At 47.2% G+C, this 20,416-nt stretch overlaps 1 protein-coding gene across 2 annotated transcripts in view; it reads left to right on the top strand.

Annotated features, from left to right (window-relative positions):
* The window catches only part of SUSD5 (sushi domain containing 5), an 80,274-nt gene extending 63,332 nt beyond the window's left edge, over window positions 1-16,942 (top strand). For both annotated transcript variants that reach the window (XM_019418581.2, XM_053904081.1), the window contains one exon: window positions 13,278-16,942. In XM_019418581.2, the coding sequence (XP_019274126.2) occupies window positions 13,278-14,569 (1,292 nt within the window). In that variant the 3' untranslated portion in view covers window positions 14,570-16,942. The remainder of the gene's footprint in view (window positions 1-13,277) is intronic.
* Window positions 16,943-20,416: the final 3,474 nt, after the last annotated feature.

Below are 20,416 nucleotides of genomic sequence, written 5' to 3'. Positions count from 1 at the left end.
GTGTGGGCTTCTGGAAATGCAACGACTTGAAAAGAGGTGGAGAGCAGCAGGCCCGGGGGGAGCCTCCGGGTTCTGGGCCGTGACCCCCTGCACTTCAGGGTAGATGCAGGCAGGACACAAGCAAGCCTTCTCCTTCTACTCCTGGGTTCTCTGGATCTTCCAGTTTCCTAAAGCAACAGTGAAATGTAAACACCCGGGGAATGATCTGGCTTTTTCCGGTGAAGTTTACATTTTCTGGACTTTCTGGTCCACTCAGGGAACCCCAGGTTGTATTAGCACAGGTTTGAGGGGGAGCGTGGGAGAGGGGAGAGGGCAAGGAGGATGGCTGCATCCTTGATGATTGAGGAGAGTGTAGACACAGGAAAGCAGAGGGGACGTGAGCGAACGAGCCGCTCAACAGGCACGGCACTGGACTTTCCCAGCTTAAAGGCAGAACCTAATTTTTGGTTGAAATGCAATGAATAACAAACTTTACTCTTACTCATGAGGAGAAAAGCAGGCTTGGGATACTTTCCCAGGGGTAGCCTCTTGGTAAACGGTCAGTGCCCTTGTCTTCACTTGAGGTTCGGGAGAACTGTGACGTGGTGAAAACATGTTTCTGAGCCGGGACCTTGACCTGAGAACCTAGGGAGACAGGGAGCACTTGGTTCAAGGCCCCAGGCTGCTGCCCAGGGATGCTCTAGGCTCAGGGGCTCTGGAAGCGGACCCTTCACACACACACACTGCTCACACTGACCATAAGGGCCCAGGCCAGGGGAGGCCCGCTCACGGCCACAGTGGACTGGCCTTTCCCAAACCCTCAGCTCTACCATTATACATTAGGCCACTGTTGCCTGCAGGACGAGGGGTGGGGGAAGAAAACACGACTCATGTACTGCCCACACTCCGGGTGCCTTTTGACTTCATGGCATATTTAAGCTCGTGGGGTGGGTTATACGGGAGAGGGAATTTAGCAGCCGTCGATCATGCCCAGTACTGGAACTAAGAGGTCCTTTACTATTCTTTGCTGCCATCACGAATCAGATAATGCCATTCGACGGACTTCTGGGCTGAATCGAGCTTCATCAAAAGGGTTTCTACCGCTCACGAATTCACCTCTTAACCCACTCATTTGTTTATTCAATAAATGTTTATGGAGTGCAAGCACCACACTGTGTGCAGGGTACGCAAAGGCAAAGTTCCTTGTTCTCAGAGGCCCCAGGCCGGGAGGGGCCGGCCGGACCTACTGTGCAGTGAGACCAGGGAGGTGTGCCCAGTGCACAGATCGAGACTGCTTGCATAGTTTCCATGCGTAACCGTGATTCCCAAATGAGACCGTTTGGGGTTTAAGTCTCAAGCACCAGCAAGGTATGCATTGGAGCTACCCAGCGTCCATAAGGATGAGAAGTGTCTCCAAGATATCCTTAGCCAATCCCCATTCATAAATACCTCTCACCTTGCCAATGAGAGCCCATTTCTAATACGTATCGTGGTCGTTACGAGGCCACTAATTTTACCAGTGGCCATTTCAGATATTTAGGACACTAATTAGCATTGCCATGGCTTTGGGCAAGGCACAGATAATAGACGTACTTGTAGTAGGCACACATCTAGAGGGCGAGTGTCCCAATGAGAATGCTAATTGTCCGCCCCTGGACTGTGAATTCTTTTTCTTTTTTCTTTTTATTTTTTTTAATGTTCCTATTTATTTTTGAGACAGAGAGAGACAGAGCATGAGCAGGGGAGGGGCGGAGAGAGGGGGAGACACAGAATCCGAAGCGGGCTCCAGGCTCCGAGCTGTCAGCACAGAGCCCGATGCAGGGCTCGAACTCACGGAGTATGAGATCGTGACCTGAGCTGAAGTCGGACACTCAACTGACTGAGCCACCCAGGTGGCCCTGGACTGTGAATTCTTAATTGGAATGTCAGCAGCAGCTGGTTTACAGCTTAATGTAAGTGACACATGCATAAGGTCACACAGTATTTGCTTGAAATCTCTTCAAAGTACAAACATCCTAAGAAGAATGAATGCCTACTGTAGTTGTACATTAACGATGTGTAACATTGTTGAATTGCTCCCAACGTCACCTTCCAGTCATTGCCTTCCTAAGACTTCCATGACCAGGAACTATGTTTTCCCTGTTTAAACTTTATTTCTGTGGAAGCATAAAGGATGCCCTCTTGTGTATGGCTTCTTTTGTCCAACATGTGTCTGGGAGGCACATCTGTGTTGTTCGTTGAAGCTACAGTTCGTTCTTTTTCTTTGTTGTGGAATATTCCATTCTACTGTCGATGAACATTTTTGTTGTCTCAAGTGTGAGAACTCCAGGAGCCCCAGATCCTCACCAATAGTTGGTATTGTCCGTCTTCTTAATTGTTAGCATTCCGATGTGTAGGTCGTACTGTCACTTAATTTTAATTCCCCCTATTGTTAATGGTGTTGAGCGCCTTATCATATGTTTATTGGCCATTTGAATATCTCATTTCTGAAGTGTCTATCCATTTCTGTCACTCATTTTTCTACTGGGTTGTCCATTTATTTCATATTGATGTGTAGGAGTTCTCTATAGGATTCTAGATACCCGAACTTTCGAGGTATATTATATATGTTGCAAATGTCTTCTACTAGGTAAGTTGGCTTTTCACTTTCTTCATAGTATCTTTGATGAATAGAATTTTAATGTAGGGTATATTATTAATCCTTTCCTTTAAAAAAAAAAACTGTGATGGAGGGACGCCTGGGTGGCTCAGTTAGTTAAGTGTCTGACTTCAGCTCAGGTTATGATCTCAAAGTTTATGAGTTCAAGCCCCTTGTCAGGCTCCATGCTGACACCTCAGAACCTGGAGGCTGCTTCGGATTCTGTGTCTCCCTCTCTCTCTGCCCCGGCCCTGCTTGTGCTCTCTCTGTCTCTCAAAAATAAATAAATAAACATTTTTTAAAATAATAAAAAATAGAAAAATTATGGTGGGAAACACAGAACACAAAATTCACCATCTTAGCCATAAATATATTCACATCGTTGTCAAACAGGTCTCCAGAACATTTTTCTCTTGCAAAACCAAAATTCTATACCCACTGAATAACAACTACCTTCTCCCACCTCCCCCCAGCCCCTGGCAATCACCATTTTACTTTCCATTTCTGTGAATTTGACTACTCTAGGTACCTCATATAAGTGGAATTGGATAGTATTTGTCTTTTTGTGACAGGCTTATTTCACTTAGCACAATGTCCTCAAAGTTCATCTGTGTTTTAGCATGTGATGGTAATCTTTTCCTTTTTTCCTCAGTTTTTATATATTTTAAAAATCGGGTTAAGGAAGTTTCCTTACATTCCTAAATCCTAGGGGTTTTTATCCTATTGACTTCCGTCAGTTGCTTTTCTGAAACTCCTTTTTTCAAATAAACCAATCATGAATTCCTGGGATTAAACGTAACGTGGTGTGATGTGCTGTCCTTTTAATATAACGCCTCCAGGTTTCCATGTGTCAACATTGTGTTTATGATTTTTGCATCTATGTTTAGTGAGAATGGTCTGCAATACTACTTTCTCGTCATGTCCTTGCCAGGTTTTGTTCCCAAGGTTACACCACATGTATAAAATCAGTCGGGAAGTATTTCCTCTTTTTCTGTCCTCTGGAAGAGTTTGTGTAAGATTGGAATTAGCCTCCTTTATAAATATTTGATAGAATTCATTGACAAAGCCGGCTGTGCCAAGTTTTCTGTGTAGTGAGATTCAATTGCATTAATAGTTAATGGCATATAAAATTTTTCTCCCTCTTCTCGTGGCACTTTTGGTGAGCTTCTTCCAGGATTTTGTCTATTTCATCAGGATTTTTTGTTTTGGGAGAGACTGGTTGGCTCAGTTGGAGGAACATGCAACTCTTGATCTTGGAGTCATGAGTTAGAGCCCCATGTTAGGTGTAGATTACAAGAAAGAGGGACGCCTGGGTGGCTTGGTCGGTTAAGCGTCCGACTTCGGCTCAGGTCATGATCTCACGGTCCATGAGTTTGAGCCCCGCGTCGGGCTCTGTGCTGACAGCTCAGAGCCTGGAGCCTGTTTCAGATTCTGTGTCTCCCTCTCTCTCTGCCCCTACCCTGTTCATGCTCTGTCTCTCTCTGTCTCAAAAATAAGCATTTAAAAAAAAGAGATTACAAGAAAGAAGGAGAGAAAGAAAGAAGGAAAGAAAAAAAGAGGGAGGGAGGAAGGAAGGAAGGAAAAACTTTTTAAAAAGTTAAAATTTTTTTAAAAATATTTTTTTTATTTTGGGGGGCATAAATTTATCATAATCTTGTTACTGTCTTTTCTAGTATCTGAAAGATCTATGGTGATGCTTTTTTTTATTCCTGATATTAAAAAAAAAATTTTTAATGTTTACTTATTTTTGAGAGAGAAAGAGAACGGGACTGGGAGAGGGAGACACAGAATCCGAAGCAGGCTCCAGGCTCTGAGCTGTCAGCACAGAGCCTGACATGGGGCTCAAACCCATGAACCGAAAGATCATGACCTGAGCCAAAATCAGACGCTCAACTGACTGAGCCACTCAGGTGCCCCTATTCCTGATGCTTTAATTTGTGTTCTTTCTAAGAGTTTCTTAAGTACTCTTGCTAGGGACTTCGATGTTTTGAGCTATTAATCAGCAGTTTTTTTCCAAGAACTAACTTTTGGCTACATTGACCCTTTATCGTATGTTTGGTTTTTATTTTATTAATTTCTGCTTTTTAAAAAATCTCCTTCCTTTATTTTCTTTGTGTTTAACTTACTCTTCCTTTCCTAGGCTTCTGAGATCAATGTGATTTTCAGCCTTTCTTCTTTTCTAAAATAGGTATTTAAAGCTATCACTTCTCCAGTTAGCCCAGTGTTTGCTGCTTCCTACAAGATTTGACATGTCATTTTTCATTATTCAGTTAGAATATTTTCTAATATCTATTGTAATTTATCCTTTGACCCATGATTTATTTGGAAATATTTTGCTTAATTTCCGTACATATGGGAATTTCCTAGTAATCTTTTGTCTAATTTCACTATGGCTAGAGAACATATATATGACTTAATCCTTTCAAGTCAGTTGACATTTCATTTATGATCAATTTTGTCAAAGTATTCTGTGTATCTGAAAAGAATGTGTATTCTACAGTTTTTAGATATGATCTGTATATGTCAAATAGGCCAAATTTATTAGACAAGCATGTTTTTCAGATATGTATTCTTAGCTTTTTGTCTGCTTACTCTAATTGTTACTGATAGAGATATTTAAAACCTCTCTCTATGATCATGGATTACGGATTTCTTTTTTTAGTTCACATATTTTGAAGTGCATTGATTTATTTTGAGAGAGTACTCGAGCAGGGGAGGGGCAGAGAGAGAGAGAGAGAGAGAGAATCCCAAGTGAGCTCTGCACCGTCAGTACGGAGCCTGACACAGGGCTGGAACTTACGAACCGTGAGAACTGGCCCTGAGCCAAAATCAAGAGTCGGATGCTTAACCGACTAACCCGCCCAAGCTCACCTTGTTCACTTATTTTAGATTCATATGCTTTGAGTTTCCGTTAAGTACGCACAGATTTAAAAATTAATGTCTTCCTGGTACATTGAAACATCTATCTTTACGAAATGAGCCTCCTTCTCTCTAGTATTGTTTTTTGGCTTAAAGTCTTCTTTGCCGGTTAGTCTTTCTATGTGTAATTTTTTTTCATTCTTTTTTTTTTACTTTCAACTTTCCTGCACAGTTATATTTATTTTTCAAATTTTTTCCCGTAAAGTTATATTTAAAGTATGTCTCTTATAAGCATCAGACAACCAATTGGAGCATTAATCCGTTTACATTTTTTTTTTTAATTTTTTTTTTTTAACGTTTATTTATTTTTGAGACAGAGAGAGACAGAGCATGAATGGGGGAGGGTCAGAGAGAGGGAGACACAGAATTGAAACAGGCTCCGGGCTCTGAGCTGTCAGCACAGGGGCCCGATGCGGGGCTTGAACTCACGGACCGCGAGATCGTGACCTGAGCCGAAGTCGGCGCTCAACCGACTGAGCCACCCAGGCGCCCCAATCCGTTTACATTTAAACATCAATGATTTGGGTTTAAAATTACTGTCTCTATTTGTTTTCTCTGTGTTCTAGCTGTTTTTTTTGTTCTTTATCCTCTGCTTTCCTGTGTTCTTTTGGAAGGATTAAGCATTTTAAAAATTATTATATTCACTCCATCTATTACATTCTAACACATTCTCTTTTTTTTTTTTAATTTAATTTTTTAAGTAATCTCTACCCCCAGCGTGGGGCTTGAACTCACAACCCTGAGGTCAGAGTTGCATGCTCTACAGAGTGAGCCAGCCAGGAGCTCCTCTAACACATTTACTCTTTTTTTTGGTGGTTACTCACAAATTCTTGACTTATCAAAGGGTGATACCATTTCCTGAACAATTTAAATACCTTCAAATATTTTGACTCCAATTACCTCCTCCCAATTTCTATGCAGTTGCCACACGTTTCAAATAATAATTGTGTGTGTGTGTGTGTGTGTGTGTGTGTGTGTGTGTGTGTACTCGTTTTATGCAGTCAGTATTCACTTAGATTCGTCCCCCACCTCATATTCACCTGCTTCAGTGTTCTTTCCTGCCTACATCATGGGGCTTTCAGTGCAGAGGCTTTCCGCGAGGATATTTTCACAAAGTAAGAAGTCCAGGTTGGCAGTTCTAACTTTCTTCTGACACTTTAAAGGTATCGCAGGGTTGGGGCACCTGGGTGTCTCAGTCGGTTAAGAGTGCAACTCTTGGTTTCCGCTCAGGTTGTGATCTCACGGTCCATGAGTTTGAGCCCTGCGTTGGGCTCTGCGCTGGCAGCAAGGGCCTGCTTGGATTCTCTCTCTCTCCACCTCTCTCTCTGCCCCTCCCCTGCACATGCTTTCTCTCTTAAAATAAATAAATAAATAAAATTTTTTTGAGGTATCACAGTGTCTTCTGGCTTTCACTTTTTTTTTTTTTTTTTTGGAAAAGTCGCTCTCAGTCATATGGTTGCTCTTTTGAAGGTTATGTGTCTCCTTTCACTTGTTGCTGTTAAATTATTTTCGCCTCGGTTTTTAGCAGTTTTAATTGGTGTGCTTGCCTGTAATGGTCTATGCGTTTTTTTCTGCCTGTGGTTTGCATTGACTCTTGAATACGTGTCTTCCTGTTATTTTTCTCAGCTTTGTAAAATTCTCAGGGTATTCTGTTCCTTGAAGTTTCTGTTTTTTCGTTCTGTGTTACATTGGTTCTCAATTTGATTCCTGAAGTTTAAAATCACTCTTTTCATATAACATCCTGTTATCACCTCCCCTTGGAACTTTCGTTTAATTGCACCCACTTTCTTCTTCCTTTTTTTTTTTTTTTTTTTTTTGAGCTTATTTATTTATTTTTGAGAGAGACAGAGACAGTGTGAGCAGGGGAGGGGCAGAGAGAGAGGGAGACACAGAATCCAAAGCAGACAGCACAGAGCCTGACTCGGGGCTCGAGCTCACAAAACCGCTCCGATCATGACCGGAGCCAAAACCAAGAGCTTGACCGACGGAGCCACCCAGGTGCTCCCGTGCCCACTTTCTTCTTAAGTTCTGTAGTGTGAGGCTGTTGCTAGGAATTTGTTCTATTCTGTGAATTCTTTCTTCTAAGTTAGGTTTTTTGCCTTTTACGTGCATCTTCCTTTCATCTGAAGAGGGAATGGTAGCTAGAAGGGGGTGTAATTTTACTTTATCTGTTTGCTTTAAAGTATCTGGGCTCTGCTTTCTTTCCAGAAAGGTTACGTGTCCCATGTGAAGCTCTGCTTCACCTGCACAAGGCAGGTGCTGGCGTTTTGGATTCCAGAACCACCCGCCCTGCAGGTTACTGGTCTGTTTCCACCCACTTTGCTTCTGTCTGGGATTCGTTGACTCCTCGGTACGGTTGTGAAGGGTGAGGGTGGCTTGGGAGTGGAATCATGCTCCCTTCTTGACTCTTCTCCAGAATTTTCCGTTTCTCCTCCGGTAACTGGTTTTTGAAGTTTGCTGCAGAATATAATGTCCCTTTCCGTGCATGGTGGTTGTTTGTAAGAACTTTTTCTTGGTGTTTCGTGTTTTTTCCTCATTAGAAAAAATTCATATTCAGCAAGCCTAGTTTGTGTGTGTGTGTGTGTGTGTGTGTGTGTGTACTCATGTTGAAGGTGTAGGGTAGAGAAAATGCGTGATGTGGGTTCAGCTGGACCACTTGGATGTTGTCAAGTGTGGCATATAATCCACTCTGAGGATAAGGAAATGTTTGCTTATGCCCCGGCGACATATTTAGCCGTCTGGAGTGTGAGGGGTAAGGTAGAAGGAAGAGAAGGTTGAACGGAGGGAGAGCCGTCAGAAGGGGCGAGGACAAAGAAGCACCCCAGACTGCAGCTGAGGGCGACGGAATCGGGGTTGGGGGAGAAGAGAAGGGAGGAAGCCAGAGCAGAGGTTACGGGGACTCGTCAAGGCCACAGATAGATACTCTGAAGTTCTGGAAGGTTCTGAGTCTCCCTCACTCACACTTCTTTTTAGCTGTCGCCAATTTGGGCCGAGTTCAGTTTGCCCGAGGCCACATGAGTCTGGGCGTCCTCTGGGTTGTAGGGCGATGGCCGCCTGGACCACGAGAGAGACCCCTGTGCTGCTGGCCGCCCTCACGCCGGCCCCCGGCCAGCTTCCACTGTGACACCGCTCTGCAAACGTGGGTCCCGTTGGCCAAGTTGCACCCAACGGTCAGTGAGCTCTGGTCGATGAGCTGAGAGAAAACACAGGGTCAGAATTTAACCAGCACCGACAGGAGTTCCACGGAAGGAAACAGGACCACGTGTGGGCTCTCTGCGGGTTGGCATCTCGGGGCTGCAGTGAGGCAACAAAGAAACGCTCCTTGGTAAAATAACGTGTGGTGAGAGGCCTTCCACTTAAGATTGCGCGCGAGGTAATAGTCTGCGATTTCAGGTGGGGCAAAGCTTCTGGAGGAAAAATGGTCTTGGAGAGACCTGCTTCCTGCCTTTCCCCATCGTGAAAGGGGGCTGTGTTCTGAGAACACAGCCATATTTATCCTCAACGGCAGCACCTCTGGGAGACAACTGGCATATGGGTATTGTTTTGCAAACATGCTAATTCTGTCTGCAATGCCATAAAATACATCCTATTTTTTTTTTAATAAAAAACAAGTTGGATGCAGCCGAGTTGAGGCAGAAATGACCTGTCGGATGTGTGAAATGCCAAGTTTCTTTGCGCGAAGACTAAATTTTGTAGAGGGGGGTTACCTCCCTGTGTCAACGTGAGTCTACCGGCAGCGGGGAGGGAGTTCTGTTAGGGTCCCCTTTTACATTATAGGGCGGGGGCACCAAGGAAAGGCTGGGAAGAGAAGAGATGTTCTCATGGGCCTGGCTGTGGGCTCATTTGCTCACCTGCGTGTGAAGGGTGTGTGTGTGTGTGTGTGTGTGTGTGTGTGTGTGTGTGTGTGTTGCCCTCCCATGTGGATGTCAGTGTATTCAAGTAGTGTTCCAATGATGGCACCTTTCAGAGCTGATAGAAGAAACCATCGTTATGTGTAATGCATTCCTCATAAATCGGAAATGAGCCCACAGTCCCCTTGGGTTTCAGCACTGTGTTCTTGGAACTAGATCTCCGCTCTGAGCAGTGATGAGGCAAAGATCAGGAGAATCTTGGGATCCGAGTAGATTTTCCTTCCTGTTTCTCCCAGTGCCATGGGTCCACTCGTTCAAGAATACCCATAAGAATACCTCTAATGGGCGGGGCGCTGTTCTGCTCTGCTGACACAGTGCCTGGGACCCTGCCCTCGAGCAGCTCGTGGCCAGTGTGTCAGTTTTTTCTGCATAATGAACCACCCCCCAAAACATAATGGCTTAGTCAACACTCATTTACCTGGTGGCGATTTCCTGTGTAAACAGTTTGGGCTGGGCTTAGCTGGCTCATTCTTCTGGTCTTGGCTAGGCTCACTCGGGGGGATGTGGCCAGCCCCCCGGGTTGACTGGTGTAGTAGGATGGCCTCAGCTGGTGCCGGTCATCTCTCCCCCACATGGCCTCTCATCCCTCAGTAGGCTCCCTGGGCTTGTTCACATGGCAGCTGACAAGCTTCAGAGAAAGACGGGGAGGGGGGGGGGGCGGGTGGGAAGAGAGTGAGCATGCAAGGCTTTCACTGTTTTCTGTGGGTCAAAGCAAGTGACAGGCCAGTCCCAATTCGAGAGCTGGAAAGAGAGTCACCGCTTCTGGAAGCAGGAGCTCCACAATCACATTGCAAAAGGACTCGGGGCAGGAAAGAGCAGTGTGGCCATTTTCGTGATCTCCCTCCCTCAGCCAGTCGGTGCACACACGTTCACGCGATATAACTGCATTATCTTAAGGTCAAAGATTTAAGTCATGGGCGTCTTAAATGTCCAGCTGGTTTGGGTAGATTTTAGAGAAACGTTTTGTCACAGTAGGTTTTTTTTCGTTTTGTTCTGTTTTTAAGGCAAAAATGGTACTTCAGTGCAAAACCTAGTGTTTATTTGGCAGGACGGATGAGAATTTGCGCGTACAAAAGGTTTGCAACTCAACCCGGCAGGTCTCAAGACCGTGGAATTCTGACACCAGCTGGGTGTCATACAATTTAATTCAGTGCTGACGTTAGCTACTCGGTAGTGAAGGGCTCAGTCCCGCAAGGCTGCCTCCACTTGAGACGCCAAGCCTAAGTCCTGGGCCTCTTGTACTTCTGACCAACCGGCTGTAAATTGGGGATTCTCACAACTGTCTCCTCAAGCTCAGTAATTTGCTAGAAAGGCTCACAGAACTCAGGGAAGCACTTTACTTACATTTACCGATTTATTATAAGAGGATATTATAAAGAATACAGATGAACAACCAGATGTAGAGGTATACAGGGCAAGGTCTGGGAGGATCCCAGGCACAGGAGCTCCTGTCCCCGTGAAGTCAGGGGGAGCTACCCTCCCAGCACATTGGATGCAGTCACCAACCTAGAAGCTCTTCGAACCCGGTAGTTCAGGGGTTTTATGGAGGGTTCATTACTTAGGCATGATTGATTCAATCATGGCCGTTAGTGATTAACTCCATCTTTTAGTCCCCTTCCCCCTCCTCAGAGGTCAGAGGCCGGGGCCGAGAGTGCCAACCCTCTAATCACTTGGTTGGTTCCTCTGGCAACCAGCCGCATCTGGAAGCCATCTAGGGGTCACCTCATTAGCATAAATTCAGGTATGGCCAAGAGGACTGTGTTATGAATAACAAAAAATGTTCCTCTCACTCCTATTGCTCGGAAATCCCAAGGCTTTTAGGAGCTCATGCTAGGAACTAAACATCTATGTCTTACTATATCCCAACGTCATAGGGAGCCTTTCTGTTGTAATAATGAAGTATGGCTTCCAGTAGGACTTGACTTTCAAAAACCATTGTGAATGGGGAAAGCCCCATGGGCTGCCCTCTTCTGAGGACACGGCTTCTTGAGCCTTCTTGACCTGCTGTCCCTACATTCTGCTCTCCTAACTGTGGGGCCCTTTGTTCATTCTTACTCAGCTCATTTAGAGTATTTCACAGCGTAATCTCAAGAAGTCTTACAAAGAGCAAGTCCGCGTTTTAAAAGATACATTTTTATGTAAACATAACATACATACAAATCCTAAGGGAACAGATCAATTAATTTTCAGAAAATAAAGAAACTAGCTATCACACAGGTCAAGAAGTGGGTTGCCCGTATCCGCAAAGCCCTGCTGTCCCCAGACTCAGTAATTACTGCTTCGATCTACCAACCTGACTTTTTTTTTTTTTTTTTTTTTTTTTTCAACGTTTTTGATTTATTTTTTTTTGGGACAGAGAGAGACAGAGCATGAATGGGGGAGGGGCGGAGAGAGAGGGAGACACAGAATCGGAAACAGGCTCCAGGCTCCGAGCCATCAGCCCAGAGCCCGACGCGGGGCTCGAACTCACTGACCGCGAGATCGTGACCTGGCTGAAGTCGGACGCTTAACCGACTGCGCCACCCAGGCGCCCCCCAACCTGACTTTTAACACCATAGATTAGCTTTGCTTATTTTTGACCTTTATGCAAGTAGGATCACACAGAGTGTATTCTTTTGTGTCTGGCTTCTTTTGCGCAACATGCTGGCTGTGAGATTCATCCGTGTCCTTGTCAGAAGCAAGGGCTTGTTCATTTCACTGACGTACAGATTTTCCTCGTACAGATATGCAGTGATTTACATCGGTTCTGCCGTGAATGGACATTTGGATTCTTTCCGGGTTTGGGTTATTATGAGCATTCATGTGCATGTCTGTTGGGGCCCAAACACTAGATATCATCAGTTAACACTAGATACTGTGCGTCTGCTTAATTTTAGCCATTCTGGTGCTATGTAATGGCGTATTTTTATGGCTGTAATTAGCATTTCTCTGTTACTAATGAGGTTGACCATCTTTACACATGCTTAATGACTACTTAGACAGATGTCTTTTTTGTGATATACCAACTCAAGTGTCTTGCCAACTTCTCTATGGTTTGTCTGCCTACTTAGTATTGATTTGTAGGCGTTCTTTATCAATTCTGGACGTGAATCTTTTGGAGATGATATGTGTTGCAAATATCTTCAAGTCTGTGGCTTTCTTTTTAACTGTCTTCACGGTAGCTTTTGATAAACAGAAGTCCCTGAAGTTAATATAACCCAATTATCTGTCCTTGTGCCAATACCAGAGTCTTACAAAGTATTTCAGTTTAATAGTAAATCTTGAAATTTTGCACATTTCAAGGAATCTTCTTGGTTCTCTGCATTTCCAGAAATTTCAGCATCAGCTTGTCCGAGTCTGAGATTTTCATTAGGGTTGTATCAAATCTATGTCGCTCAATTTGGACAGAGTTGACAGCTTATCAGTCTTGAGCCTTCTGTTGCATGATCATGGTATATCCATTTATTCAGGTCTTCTTTAATGTTGCTCAGTGGTATTTTGTACCATTCCTTGTACAAACCTCGCACATCTTTTGTTAGCCTTATTCCTAGGTGTTGGATTCTTTTTAGTGCTATGGCAAATGGTGTCTTTTAAAATGTTTGTTTCTGTACATTGCTGGTATACAGAAATACAATTGATATTTTCCACTGACTATGGACCCTGTGTCCTTGATAACCCGTATATTAATTGTAACAGTTTGCATGTAGATTCTTTGGGTTCGTCATCTGGGAAGGCTTAGCATCTGTGGAGGACAGTGTGAATAACACTGTCCCAGTCCTTATACTCTCTAGTCCTTGGGTTCTACACCACCGGCTCCAGGACCTGATGGAGTTTTTCCTTCTCCTTTCCAGATGATGCTGAGGCACATATTGACTATGAAGATAATTTCCCTGATGACAGATCTGTGTCACTCAGAGAGCTCATGGAGGACTCCCGGACGGAGGCAGAGGAGGACAGAGGTCCAGGAGAGGCCTCTGAGGAGGCTCCACGGCAGGACCGTCTGGTCTCCGTTTCTGTGGGGAAAGACAACATAGCCCAGGATGCGGCCTCTGTGCCAACTACAGGCTTGTCCGTCGTTGGGAGCAGCGTCCCCACAGACCTGCCGGGATCCCGACTGAGCCGCAAGTACTTGTTCTGGCTTCCCGCGGAGCCCTTCCACAAGCCTGAGGGGGAAAAGGGGACGGATGATGACACCAAAAAGCAGTTTCTGGCTAGGGACGAGCATGGTAGCATCACACCGGCTCCAGGCGAACCTGACGCCAAGACGGCCGATAGCAGCACGGATGGGCACTCAGGGACGTTTGTGGGCAGGACTGACGGCAAGACAGGGGACCCGATGGTGAGCAGCAGCGATGAGTCCTGGTTAGATGGCTACCCTGTGACCGACGGGGCTTGGAGGAAGACGGGGGCAGAAGAGGAGGACGGGGACAAGGGAGGTGGGTCAGTAGGGCCGGAAGAGAGGGTTCTAGTTGCTCCCAACCAGCCCACTCCTGTCGAAGTTAAGAAGCCTGGAGGTACCACGCTCACACCGAGTGAGGACGTGACCCGCGGTTCAGTTCTTCTGTCTCAAACGCTAGATGTGGAAGCTTTGGCTCTCGGACCGATAAATGTGTCTGAAACGGAGAGTCCCAGGGAGGGAGATGGTGACTTGCCCAGGTACCAGTCAACTGTTCCTCGGAAGTTTGCCACAGAGAAGTCTCCCGTGGCCACCCTCCCCTATGAACTCGCCAGCTCTGCCCCGGAGACGGCAACAACTGCTGCCCAGCAAAGGCCGGATCCCAGTCCCTCGACTGTCATGGCGGCCACCCAGACTCCAGTGGAAACCATCGCTCCTGAGGTCCGGGATAGCTTCCCCTACCTGCTGTCCGAGGACTTCTTGGGACAGGAAAGCCCCGGCCCACGTGCAAGTGACGAGCTTCTCCCAACCGTGGAACCGTGTGTAGGGGATGGGTGTCCCGGCCTCGGCAGGGGCCCTGTCATTGCCACCATCGTCACCGTCCTGTGTCTGCTGCTGCTCCTGGCGGGCGTGGGGGCGGTGTGGGGCCACCGTAAGTGCCAGCACAAGAGCTCTGTGTACAAGCTGAACGTGGGCCAGCGGCAGGCTCAGCACTACCACCAGCAGATTGAGATGGAGAAGGTCTAGCCTCCTTCAGTGCGGGCTCCCCCGAAGCCACTTGGGAGGAAAATGAACCGTGCCACGTCTCGCCGATAAACACGGATGATCCACTAGACCACGAAACAGGTGGCGCCGGGCTCATCCTTCTTGTGCTCGGGTCTTTGTTCTACAGGCCAAGAAGTGTCTCTGGGGGCACCTGGTAGGACAAGAAGGCCTGGGTGGCATCATCACACACATCAACATCTCCCTAACCAACTGCCCCGGAATGTGCTGCGCTAATCCCAGACCTGTGCTCGGGCCCTGATTCCCATGTGAGGTCAAAAGTCATCTCCCACTCCATCATGCTATTGCCTTCTTTCCCTTTTTTACAAAAAAAAAAAAAAAAAAAAAAAAAAAAAGACTCCACAACCTGAAATGTTTAGAAAAAGTGTGATAACCTGACATTTGAGAACAGTGTTATTTAGGAGATAGATATTTAATTGTTGGGGGTGGGATATAGAAAAATAATAGGCTACTTCCTTTTAATGTTGTGACATTGTGGGGGCAAATGAGCCAGGAACCGGGGCGTAGTCTAGAAGCTTTGAGGTTTCTTTTTAGCTGTTTGTTGAATTTGGAGAGAATTCAGGACTGATGTTTCGCTGGGGGTGAGGGGAGTTGAAAAGTAATGAATGAGACACGCCATCCACTTCTGTCCCCTCCGTTCTGTAGGACAGACCATTGTTTTTTTTTGAAAACAAGGTCATCTTTGTACCGGTAAGCACGATTTCCTCTCGGATGCAGTGGCCTTGTTGTTCTTGACCAGTCTGTGCCTAAGAATACCATAGAGTTTTTTGTTGAACTAACAAAGCTCAGTTCTTGGTTTCCTCTCTTAGAATTCGCCATTTTTCCGAACTCCAGCAAGAGGGAATGACACGGGAGGAAAGTAATCTTTTAAGAGGGCCGAGGGCTTAGGATATCAAAGTAGAGGGATGCGGAGGAATTAAAAAGGAATATGAAATTCACCGTGCTGACGTCTTCTGTACTCTGTCGTGGCAGTTGGGAGCTCCATGGAAACAGCACGAGTCCGGGATGGACTCCTCCTGGCTATGGAGCACCCCATCTCATGGTGTCTAGATCACCTTACGACGGTTCGGCAGGTACCGTGTCCAACAGAGGCTCTCAGAGCGTGGTCCTCAGACAGGCAGTATCAGCTCCCAAGCGGAAACCCTGGGGGCGGGGCTCAGCTCGCTGTGTTTAGTTAAGGAGCCCCCCAGGCGATCCTAAAGCGCAGTCACGTTGGAGAACCATTGCTTTAGACTATAAATTGCGAGCTTGAGCCAGCTGAAGGCCCAGAGGCCCAGAAGATGAGTAGCGCCCGTGGCTTGCCTTGCGCGGAAGCCGGGCATCGCCACGCGCACCTGTGGCAGCATTCGAAGCCGCTGCTACGCCGTCGCCAGTGGTCTCCGATATGTTGGCCCAGAGACGAAACACATTATGCTTTTATAGTATGAGTCACCTTCTTAGGAATAGTTTTCAGTGGTAAAAAAAAAAAAAAAAAAAGTGACGAAGGCCTTACGTTGATTTTAAGACCCTAATTGAGGGGTTTTACGTGCAATGAAATCCTGATCTCCTTTACGATGGAAGAATTGGTGGTGGTGTTTTGCACACGCACGTGTGGAAAATTCGCACACCATGTTTTCCACCCCGCCACCTGTTTGCTTTGGAAAAATGCACCTGGGTGCATGCTTTGGAAAAATAAGTATCTATAGAGGCAATGTGGCAAAGTCAAAGACCCTAGTCACCATCACTGGGTAAAATGAAGGCCTGAGGGTACCGAATGGAATACCTACATGTCAGATAGAATCTAGAATAGGACCGAAATACTTTCTGCATGTGTAGCCAAAGCAAAACACCACAGAATAAAAGCCAGAGACTGTATGTATTTATAAATTAGATTCTCTTCTAATCTATTACAAGATAACGTTTCTATTTTTAACTATGTAAAATAACCTCCATCTCAACATTGGGATCGTGTTATTCAACTATCATTATGTCATAACCCAAGAACACTGACTGAATATCAACCCAGAAATGGGGAATGTTAATATGAATGTATTAATAAATTTATTACAGATACATTAATACATGTCAATGTATTATTCTGTAGATGTGAACTACATGAAAACAAACCCAACGCATGAGTTTTTACGTTTTTAGTGACTTACTGTCATCTAAATTAATGTCATAGGATCTAAAAATGCATGTAGAAAGGGAATGATTAAAACATTGTGTACCTAAATTTTATGTCATGATTCGTGTTTGGGACTGGTAAACATTTAATGTTCATGAAAACTGAGGTTGGGTGGTTTATTAACACAAAGTTTCCGGGATCTTTAAAATAAATACTTTCCCCAAACAGTTGCTAAATGTATTTTATATCTGAGTTACATCATGATGGTTTAAAAAAAACACACACAAAAGATTCTCTAGGGGCCTCTGGGTTCAGGAACTGACTCTTGATTTCAGCTCAAGTCATGATCTCACAGTTGGTGAGATTGAGCCCCATGTTGGGCTCTGTGTAGACAGTGTGGAACCTGCTTGGGATTCCAGAGGAATCCTAGAATTCTCTCTCTTTCTCTCTCTCTCTCACTCTCTCTCCTCTCAAAAGAAATAAACTTTTTTTAAAGAAAAAGATTTTAAAAAAATTTTTTTAATAAAAAAAACTGGGGGGGGGACGCCTGGGGGGCTCAGTCAGTTAAGCATCTGACTCTTGATTTTGGTTCATGATCTCACAGTCCGTGGGTTCGAGCCCCGCATCAATCTAATAGCGCAGAGCCTGGTTCGATCCACTGTCTCCTTCTCTCTGCCCCTCCCCTGCACTCACTCTCTCGCTCTCTAAAAAAAAACCAAACATTAAAAAAAAAAAATCTTTGTTTTCAATGACTTTCCAAGTTCTTTTTTTTTTTAATTTTTTTTAACGTTTATTTATTTTTGAGACAGAGAGAGAGACAGAGCATGAACGGGGGAGGGCCAGAGAGAGAGGGAGACACAGAATCTGAAACAGGCTCCAGGCTCTGAGCTGTCAGCACAGAGCCCGACGCGGGGCACGAACCCACGAACTGCGAGATAGTGACCTGAGCTGAGGTCGGACGCTTAGCCGACTGAGCCACCCAGGCGCCCCCCAAGTTCTAATTTCCTGTAAGTACGATTGAGATGGTACACACCCCCCTGGCCGAGGGAGGGGAGGGGAGAAACAGTATTTCTCGTTTGGCCTGCTGAGTGCCCCCTTAAAGGAAGGTTGAAACTGATCTTATTTGTATTTGTTGGCCAAATTGCTTGCTTGCTTCCTTCTTATCCTTGTCTTATAAAATGGGGCATCAGTATCTTACCCTGTCAGCTCAAGAGAGTCGCGAGCCAACTCATTCATTCAACAAGCCACCAAAGCCAGATATCTGGGGGGGGGGGGGAGGGGGGAGGCGTCTGGGGGCAGCCGGAGGGGCTGGGGGAGCCTGCCCCAGGGGAGAGGCGCCCTACTGTGGCACAAACCACAGCCAGTCCTGACTCTTTTCGGGGACAGGAGCCGGTCGGTCAAGGCGATGCTGAACTCTCACGGTGTCGTCCCTCTCGGGGAGCTGCTAAGAGGAGGAGGACGGGGATGGGGTGGGAACCGCCTTGCCCCTGACTGCGGGCACAGGAAGTCCTCTGCACAAAACCTTTGGCTGAGGCTTATTTGAGGCTCCTTTCCCTTTCTCCCCCGCCCTTGTATACAGCCTAAAGTCTCCACACTAGGTCATTCAAGCCTGGAGTCACCAGAAAAAAGAAGTCGCTGTTCGGGGCGATGGCAGATGATCAAGAGTGCAGACAGCTGTGATGAAGGATTAGTTGTGGGTTTTCCTCGGGGCCTCGCTACAAACTGCGTTGCAGTCCCATGTGCAAACACTATTAAATGAGAATGTTTTCTCTGGCACCAACCCACCTTTCCCCCCCAGTTTCAGTATTGAATTAAAAAAAAAAAAAAAAAAGACCCAAAACACCCAAACTAAAGTAGCTTAGGTTTACAGCTCACATTTAAAACTTAAAAACATGATTTCCACAAATGTTGGCAGAAACCGGCCGCCGTTGACTCCGCCGGCAGTCGTAATAAAAAAACCCTTTCCCACTGACAACCTAACAGATCATTTTCTGTTTGCCACGGAGTTGGGCTCAATAAAATGCTTGTGCTCTTAAAACTCCCTTGGTGAGAACTCCGAAAAGCAACATTTCCTGAGGCGGCCTTCGTGGCCAACGTACCTGATCCCAGGGGTGAGCCCAGCAGGCCTGTGGCAGCCGTTGGAAAGGCTCAAAATTCAGAGGCACCAACAACTTGGCATGTTGGTGTGTGAGGGGCTGCAATCAGGCGACTTTAAACCCGAGTCCGCACAAGCCTCCCCTCGGCCCTCCGCTGCTCGTGTGGAGTCTGAACGTTCGCGGGGGCCTGGGTGGGTGGCCTCTAGACGCTTCCCGGCGGGGGCCCCCTCCCGGGGTGGACCGGCCAGAGGAGACTCCCCAGAACAACCGCTGGGCCCCGTGCAGGTGGGTCAGAGGACAAGCAAGGCCGGGCCCGGAAACTCCCACAAGCTTCCAGATGTGTTTGTTGTTTCACAAGACAGGCCCAATCACGCTGAACCCCTCAAGTCTCAATCCAGGAGTCTTCTAGGCTCTTGCAAGAAACGCTGTCAGGGAGGTGCTGGGTTGAGGTCGCTGAGTAGAGCCTGCCTACTGGGTTTCACGGTAGGTGTGGAGGAATCAGCCCGCCTCCTCCTGGTTTTTTGTCTGTTTGCTTTAACATTGGTTTGGTTTCCTTTGAAATGAAAACGTGAGTTAGCCCCACCGCCTGCAATCCATCCATCCATCCGATCGATCGATCGATGGAGCAACGTGTGGTGTGGACCAGACAGTGTGGACCAACTGCTCCCGGGGCTTCTTCCTCAGGGGGCTTGCGAGGATGGGGGAGCACGGGGGCTTTTCGGTCCCCCGGAAAGAGGGGCCAAGTTCAGGGAGCGAACGCGGACCCCTCCCACCGCCACCGCTCAACCCTGTGCGCAACACCATCCTCCACCAAGAGCTCGCCCGGCTCAGCGGGGCAGGACCAGATGGAAGCTGTGCAGGGCGCGCAGAGGTGAGGGGGATCCCACCGCCGGGCCCGGCCTGTCCGGCGCCGCTGTCCTTGGCTGCTCTCGCCTGGCTGGGAGGGACAGCTGCGGCCAGGCTCGCTGGGGAGTTCAACGGCCACCAGGTGTGCCCTCTCCGCCGGCCCAGGCCTCCTGGGGCGGGGCGTCCACTGCCTGGATCCCTCCCGGGAGTCCTGCCCTAGGACCGTCCTCTCCACCGGCTTCCACGGGAAGGAAGTCTGTCCGGTTGGGGTGGGGGGCGGCGAGGCGAGGCGGAGGACCCGCGGAGGACCGGCCTCGTGGCTGGGGGCCCTGGTGGGGGCTGCTGGGGACCCGCGTGCCGCCAATCACCCTGACTCCTTGGCCCCGCGGTCCCCGGGAGCGCAGGCTCTGTAGGCCAAGTCCGGCCAGAGAGAGCCGCCGCTCACGGTCTCAAGTGCCCTGGGAGGGGACCTCTCGGGAGGACTCTGGTGCAGGTAACAGCGCAAGTGCCCCCTTTTCCCCGCAGTTTCACTGTTGAATTAAAGTGAAAAAACAAAAAACCTGAAGTAGCTTAGGTTTGCAGCTCACGTTTCAAACATGAAAACACTATTTCCATAAATGTGGTGCTCCCCAGGGAGGAAGCAGACTAGCTCAGGAGGAACACAAGCGCCCATCTGTGTTCCCGGAGCTTCGGATAGTGAGATGGGGGGGCGGGGGGGGGAGGGGGGGATAGAGAGATGGGGGGAGGGGGAGGGGACTGGAA

Source organism: Panthera pardus, unplaced genomic scaffold (genome assembly GCF_024362965.1).
Source record: "Panthera pardus isolate Hobbes unplaced genomic scaffold, ASM2436296v1 HiC_scaffold_16, whole genome shotgun sequence".
Lineage (NCBI taxonomy): Eukaryota > Metazoa > Chordata > Mammalia > Carnivora > Felidae > Panthera > Panthera pardus.
Note: the sequence above shows the minus strand (reverse complement) of the source record. Positions and strands in the feature narration are given on the sequence as shown.